Here is a 7,670-nt window from a genome sequence, read left to right as displayed (position 1 = left end):
GCTAGGATGGAACACCCACACATGGACAGATAATTTACATCAAAGTTGTGAGAAACGTTTAGGTGACCAAAAGACTATTGTCTAAGAAATGCAGTGTCCCAGACTTACTAATGTTCCACAATCACATACATATTGATTTGATCTCCAATTTTCTCTTTAGATTGTTCTATAACTGACTATATTCTTTCCATATTAATACTCTCATCTTAATGATAAAAGGAACAAGGAAAATCCTTTGTTACGTGAACTGTGAAAGAAGAATCTATTAGCAATTGGTTGGAACTCCGGACTGTAAGGCCGCGGAGGACGCTTCCACAGCTGGGCTACGACGGCTCCTAATTACTCTTTCATAAACACAGATTTTATTTTGTATGATCACCAAGAATCTAATAAGCAAAATGAAATTTAGTGTGTTACTTGTTTTGTGTCGGTAAGTGAGTTACCAAATTAATAAATAAGTAAACTTTAAATGAATAATATTTGTTGAATAGTAACTGTTCATGAACTTTGGAATGTGTTTGAACAAGTAAAAATAACTTAAATGGTGTTTATATAAGTATGGTAAGAATCTGCAAGGAAGATAGGCTACATGGAGAGCTAAACTATTGCAAGAGACGACAAAAAACTTTTTAAGCCAACATGTCATCGGACCCACAAGAATCAGAAGTTAAGATGAACCAGCGCGACTAAACCTAGTTTTCACTCTGAACGACTCTGACATAAGGAAAGTCGCTTTCGAGGCCAAAGAGGGAATGAGGGATTACAGTGTACGGATGTTTGAGTATCTGGTTGAAGAATGGTTAATGAACTCAAGGAGGGGACCTGAAAACAAAAGGCTGGCATTCCGAAAGGGAAACTATGAGGAGATAAGAAAATTACCAACAGATACAACATGGGAAACAGAACTCAGGGGAAAGACGGCCCAAGGCATAATGTACTACACCACACAGCATTGTAAGGAGGCAGCAGACAAGTTTGTCACGGTCCAAAAGGAAAATAACGTATTGCTGATGAGAAACTCATGGTTTAATCAGGGATGTAGGCTAGCTAAGCAACAGTGTAAAAGGGCGTGGAGAAACTATAGAAATAACAGGATACTTGAGAGCAGAGGAAGATACCAGAGTGCTAGGAATGAATATGTCAATTTGAGAAGAGAGGCAGAAGGGCAAGCAAGGCAAACACTCAATGAAGTGAGGATTTTAACTCTCCAATAATCATTATCACAGTATATTCATGCTTTTCAAAATAATTTCCAAATAATTTATCATCCATAGGCACTGGTATATCAGTGTCAGCTTTATTGGTTTTTCCTCTTTTCTCAAAAGTGGGTGGTCCTTCGAGTTTATCAATTTTTTAATTAAATATTATTATATTTGAGTTAAAGTTCCCATTAACCAACATAGGCGACACATATAAGTGAGGTCAGGAAAAACAACAGAGTAGCCTACACCGTCCTCAGACTTAGACCTATCGGTGAAGATGGAAATGGAGCGGGAGTGCGAATAAAAGTGCTCAAGGAAAAGGCGTTTTAGAACTGTAGGAGGGGTAAAAGCTTTAGTGTAGAGAACCTGAAGCCATGATCGGTGGCCCAAGATGACACGGCATGAATCGCAAGTTGAAGCCATGATCGGTGGCCCAAGATGACACGGCATGAATCGCAAGTTGAAGCCGCCCTTGAAGGAGAGGCGAATCATCTCCCAGATAGCAAAGGGTTAGATCGTCGACATAGAGAGTAGATTAGACGCCAGAAGGAAGAGAGGTTAGAAGACGATTGAAGGCAACCAGAAAAAAGAGTAGTGCTCAGAAAACTACCTTGGGCACACCTTCGTATTGCTGAAAAGAGGCAGAGAGAGTGGTACCAAGCCTCACTCGAAAGGAACGACAAGAGAGGAAGCTTCGGAGAAAGAGAGGGAGATGACCACGAAGACCTAAAGAATAAAGTTGGGACAGAATATGATATCGCCAGGTGGTATCGTAAGCCTTTTTCAGGTTTAAAAGGACGGCAACAATGGAAGTCTTCGCAGCAAAAACAGTACGAATATAGACCTCCAAGTTGACCAGGGCATCAGTTGTGCTGTGGCACTGGTGAAAACCAAACTGAGAAGAGGAGAGGTGGTGATAGTGTTCTAAGAACCACATCAGACGAACGTTAATCATACATTCAAGAGCTTGCAGACACAACTCGTGAGGGCAATAGGACAGAAGTCCTTAGAGGATATCCCAAGAGACCCTGGTTTGCGAACAGGGAGGACACCGGCATCGAGCCAGTCCTCAGGGACTGACGACGACTCCCAGACCCGATTATACAGACTCAGTAAATACCGGGACGTGCACGGAGGGAGATGGTGAAGCATCTCATAATGAATGCCATCGGAGCCCGCAGCCGTAGAACTGCAGAGGGCCAGGGCAGACTGAAGTTCAGAGAGAAGGGATCATTATAGGGAAGTCGGAGATAGGTGTAGAAATCCAAAGGACGAGATTCAAGAGCAGGTTTACGAAGAAGGAAAGATTGAGAAAAATGAGAACCAGAGCTAACAGAAGAAAAGTGGGAACCCAGTTCAGTCGCGACCTGCAACGGGTCCGCCACAAGAGTACCACAAAGGTGAAGGACCGGCGAGACATCGGGAACGAACTTACCCGCTATCTTGCGGATACGCTTCCAGATCTGCGGCAGAGGAGTTTCGGATGTAATGGTGGAGACATAAGACTCCCAACATCCATGTTTAGCTGTACGGATGGTCCTACTGGCCACCGCACTCTCCTTCCGAAACAACAGAAAAGACTTAGCCGTCTGCTGGCGGCGGTGTCTCTTCCTGGCTTTACGTTTACAGCGGACAGCCCGAGCACAGTCCACATTCCAACAGGGAATGCACTTCTGTGTCCCCCGAGAGGAAGAGAGAGGAATAGAACGGAGGGCAGCGTCGAAGACGGTGTCATGTAAAAGGAGGAGGGAGCGAGTGAGAGGCAAAATGGAGAGGTCGGAGAGAGTAGCACGGAGGGTAAATAGGTTCCAGTAAATCGCCACCTAAGGAAGGAGAGGGGAGGGTGAAAAGAGAAAAGGGTGATAAGGATGGGGAAATGGTCACTGCCATGGAGGTGATCAAGAACCCGCCACGAGAAATAGCCTTCCGGCTATTTTCCTCATGATGTGCCTTACGGCGTTTGTGGAAAATTCAAGTATACCTGGAATATTTGCAGCACTTGACAATTCTCCAAGATGCCACCCACAACAGTCGACTAACACCCAGGTTCCTAATCACTGCTAGATGAACAGAGGCAATGGGTGTAAGGAGACTCGGCCATATGTCTCACCCTGCCTGGGATGTAGTGATGGTACAGCGAACAAGAGTGTCAGCACAACACCACAGTAGTGGTGGTGGTAGTACAGTGAACTAGAGAGGCAGCAGAACACCACAGTCCACCACAGTCACCTCCCTAATGTCACTGTGGTTAACTGCTGCCCTCACCACATCCAGGCCGGTCACCACATCACCGAAGACCCATGACCACTGGTGACCATCCTGGCGGTCCCTGGTGGTGATGGTGAACTGGGCACTCCAGGGACCCCCTGGCCCACCCCTGGTACACACAGCTCCTGCCCGGCCTGACCTCCGGTACTGCCCCTGAAGGCCAGGCAGCAGTGAAGCTCCTCCCTCACCATCATTACTCTCGTAGTCTCCGCCCACCACACACTCCCCTGGGTGACCCTTGTCCCCCACCCACAACAGTTTAGTGTTGCAGTAGGTGTGGCCCCGCTGGCCCATACACAACAACACAAACTGTCTGGCCAGCGAAGTGTCAGGGGTCAGTTGGATGGTGACCCGCCCTCTTGTTGACCCCGCCCACCCGAAGTCAAGGAATGCCAGGGTGCAGGAGGGGTCCAGCACGTCCACAACCTCACTCTCCTGCAGAAAATTAAATAAATCATGCTGATAACTGTTTAACAAAATGTTATCATATCCGTTACCAAAACTCAGTAAGTCAGTAAGACTAGTGGGTGTAATAAAGTAACCTGGAGGGTGTGGGCATGAGCGGGCGTGGGCTGACGCAGGAATGGGTGGAGGTACAGCTGTCCGTCTTGTAGAGTTATCCTGGCGGAGCGGCAGCCATCTTGGTCTTCCTGGACGGCCAACACCCGGCCAGCCTCCACCAGCCTCTTAATGGCTAACACCCAGCGAGCCTTCACCAGCCTCTTGACAGGCTCCCTCATCCTGCGGAGGTCCTCAACCTGTGGACAGTATCAGTCCCATTATCATCTGTGGTCAGTGACAGCCCCATTATCACCTGTGGCTAGTGTCAGCTCATTATCACCTGTGGTCAGTGTCAGCCCCATTATTCCTTGTGTAGGTGTCAGTGCCATTATCACCTGTGGTCAGTGTCAGCCCCATTATCACCTGTGGTCAGTGTCAGCCCCATAATTACTTGTGGTCAGTGTCAGCCCCATAATCACCTGTGGTCAGTGTCAGCCCCATAATCACCTGTGGTCAATGACAGCCACATTATGGTGGACCTGTAGCTCCAGCCCCGCTCTACTGGCTAGGGGGTTGGTGCTGGACCTGTAACTCCAGCCCCCCCCCCCTCTACTGGCAGGGGGTTTGGTGCTGGACCTGTAGCTCCAGCCCCACTCTACTGGCATGGGGTTAGTGCAGGACCTGTAGCTCCAGCCCCCCTCTACTGGCATGGGGTTGGTGCAGGACCTGTAGCTCCAGCCACCCTCTACTAGCAGGGGGTTAGTGCTGGACCAGTAGCTCCAGCCCCCCCCCCACTCTTCTGGAAAGGGGTTGGTGCTGGACCTGTAGCTCCAGCTGCCCTCTACTGGCAGGGGGTTGGTGCAGGATCTGTAGCTCCAGCCCCACTCTACTGGCATGTGGTTGGTGCTGGACCTGTAGCTCCAGCCCCCCTCTACTGGCAGGGGGTTGGTGCAGGACCTGTAGCTCCAGCCCCCCCCCCCCCTCTACTGGCAGGGGGTTGGGGCTGGACCTGTAGCTCCAGTTCCCCTCTACTGGCAGGGGGTTGGTGCAGGACCTGTAGCTCCACCCCCCTCCCCTCTACTGGCATGGGGTTGGTGCAGGACCTGTAGCTCCAGCCACCCTCTACTGTCAGAGGGTTGGTGCTGGACCTGTAGCTCCAGCCCTCCCTCTACTGGCAGGGGAGGTTTGTGCTGGTATTGTTTGTGAGTTTGTTGGCAATTTCAAGGCATCATTTTCTTCAAACCCAGCAGTGGTCTGTTTTGGTTTGCTGCCTTCCTGGATGCTTTCCCTGTAGGTTGGTGTAGTGTCACCCACTCTATGTGCCTCTGTGAGGGGGCCAGGATCCCGGGTTCAATAGAAGATCACAAGTTCAATCATCACATTTTACAGAAATGGTTCTCATGTTTCCTTTCACCTGATTCCGCTGTTCACCTACCAGTAATTGTTTATCCAGGAGTTAGGCAACTATTGTGTATTGTATATTAAGTCAGTAGTTGACCTTGGCGAACCTTGATAAACCTAAGAACAGCTTCCTCTCTTCAAAACACAACTCAATATCTTGTGATATGACTTACGAGAAAAAACTTACTGTTAATGGCTTCTGGGGGATCTCTCCAGTGATTTCCTGAACTTTATTCATGATGCTGGAGGCTGAGTCTCCCAGGTATATGAGGTCAGCTGTGGCACCTGTGTCCGTGGTCATCATCTCCAGGGCCTCCTTGATGGTCTCCTGCACCTGTCATTACCAACACAAATATTAATGTTGGAGGCTGAGTCTCCCAGGTGTACGGGATCAGCTGTAGCACCTGTCTCTGTGGTCATCACCTCCAGGACCTCCCTGATGGTCTCCTGCACCTGTCATTACCAACACAAATATTAATGGTGGAGGCTGAGTCTCCCAGGTGTACGGGGTCAGCTGTGGCACCTGTCTCCGTGGTCATCATCTCCAGGGCCTCCCTGATGGTCTCCTGCACCTGTCATTACCAACACAAACATTAATGGTGGAGACTGGACTATAATGAAGCATCAGGCTCTGAGTAAAGTAACGGGACTACAATGAAGTATCAGACTGAGTAAAGTTATTTGACAAGATAAGTAATGTTGTTTCTCTACAATGACCACAGTGTAGAGACAGGGACACTCCCCAAGCCCGGCCCTAGGACAGGCTTGACTTGTGAGAGTTTAGTCCACTAGGCCGAGCATCCCGCATGTGGGCTTGCGGGCGAGCGGCCCGCAAGCTCACATATCCACCATAGCCTGGTTGGTCCGACACTCTTTGGAGGAAACAACCTTGTTTCATCTTTAAGATGTCCACAGTTGTTCCGGCAATGTTTCTCCTGCTCGCTGGGAGGGTGTTGAACAACCGCGCACCTCTGATGTTTATACAATGTTCTCTGATTGTGCCTATGGCACCTCTGCTCTTCACTTGTTCTATTCTGCATTTTCTTACATATCTTTCACTCCAGTATGTTGTTATTTTATTGTGTAGATTTGGTACTTGGCCCTCCAGTATCTTCCATGTGTATATTATTTAATATCTCTCTTGTCTTCTTTCTAGTGAGTACATTTGGAGGGCTTTGAGACGATTCCAATAATTTAGGTGCTTTATCGCGTCTATGCATGCCATAATGTTCTCTGTATTCCCTCTATTTCAGCAATCTCTCCTGCTCTGAAGGGGGAGGTGAGTACTGAGCAGTACTCAAGACAGGACAACACAAGTGACTTGAAGAGTACAACCATTGTGATGGGACCCCTGGATTTGAAAGTTCTCATAATCCATCTGATAATTTTTCTGGCTGATGCAATATTTGCTTCGTTATGCTCCCTAAACGAAGTAGTCCATGGTACACAGCGCGACTTTGCTCTCCTTGCACCAGCTACAGATAGATTTTCGTTTCCTGTTTCATCGTTCTGTGTGCTTGCAAATAACGCACTCACGTGCACCCTTGGCTTTAGTACTTGTAGGTGGTATGAAGCCAAGCTTGTAAAGCATAAAGTAGCATTGAAACGATTATAGGAAAAGCTCAATTTGTAAGGTAGTCTTGAAAAGATCGCTTTGTAAGGTCCCACACAGGAAGAGATTCAGCTAGCCTCAAAGAGTGTCCATCAGTCAGGAAGAGATTCAGCTAGCCTCAAAGAGTGTCCATCAGTCAGGAAGAGATTCAGGTATTCTTGAAAATATCAATGAACACCACCACCATGGAAGCCGCTAACACTGTTCATCTATGCTACTTGTATCAGATGCATCACCACTGAACGCAGAAAACGATTCATCTATGTATCATCTATATACATTAGAGATGGCAAGGGTGGGGCTCAGAGATACACCTGGATACGCTCGCTGTATCATCCTCATAGGTGCTGTATCACTGGCATCCGACCGTTGTGTTAAGCCCTTATTGCGCCAAGCTTCATCAATGTTATGACCCTTATGTTCTTCAAACAAAAGGGTCTGAATTGCACCGACTGAGCACAGTCTTTCAACACCGTGTCGGACAGGTGTTTGAGAGCCAGAGGCACGTGTGCCACAAATGGTTGCTCACGCAGTACTAACCCAGCCAGCAGCCCTTGTCTTTCACATTCGTTATAGCAAAAGGTTCGTTCAGTGTTTGTTGGGTAGGCTGCTCCATTATGACAATCTTTCTTTGTTTCAAATGTGTTCCATTTGTTTTGTATTTGTCACTTACGTCTCAATAATGG

At 48.0% G+C, this 7,670-nt stretch overlaps 1 protein-coding gene across 1 annotated transcript in view; it reads right to left on the bottom strand.

Annotated features, from left to right (window-relative positions):
• Nucleotides 1-1,940: 1,940 nt before the first annotated feature.
• Nucleotides 1,941-7,670, bottom strand: part of LOC123750801 (tripartite motif-containing protein 59-like) — a 178,388-nt gene continuing 172,658 nt past the window's right edge. Inside the window, exons 4-6 of the mRNA XM_069333025.1 lie at nt 5,560-5,706; nt 4,013-4,228; nt 1,941-3,905 (exon numbers count right to left, since the gene is read on the bottom strand). Coding sequence (XP_069189126.1) covers nt 3,393-3,905; nt 4,013-4,228; nt 5,560-5,706 — 876 coding nt within the window. The 3' untranslated portion in view covers nt 1,941-3,392. The remainder of the gene's footprint in view (nt 3,906-4,012; nt 4,229-5,559; nt 5,707-7,670) is intronic.

The sequence above is a fragment of the Procambarus clarkii genome, chromosome 1 (genome assembly GCF_040958095.1).
Source record: "Procambarus clarkii isolate CNS0578487 chromosome 1, FALCON_Pclarkii_2.0, whole genome shotgun sequence".
NCBI lineage: Eukaryota > Metazoa > Arthropoda > Malacostraca > Decapoda > Cambaridae > Procambarus > Procambarus clarkii.
This window is presented reverse-complemented; position numbering and strand designations above follow the sequence as displayed.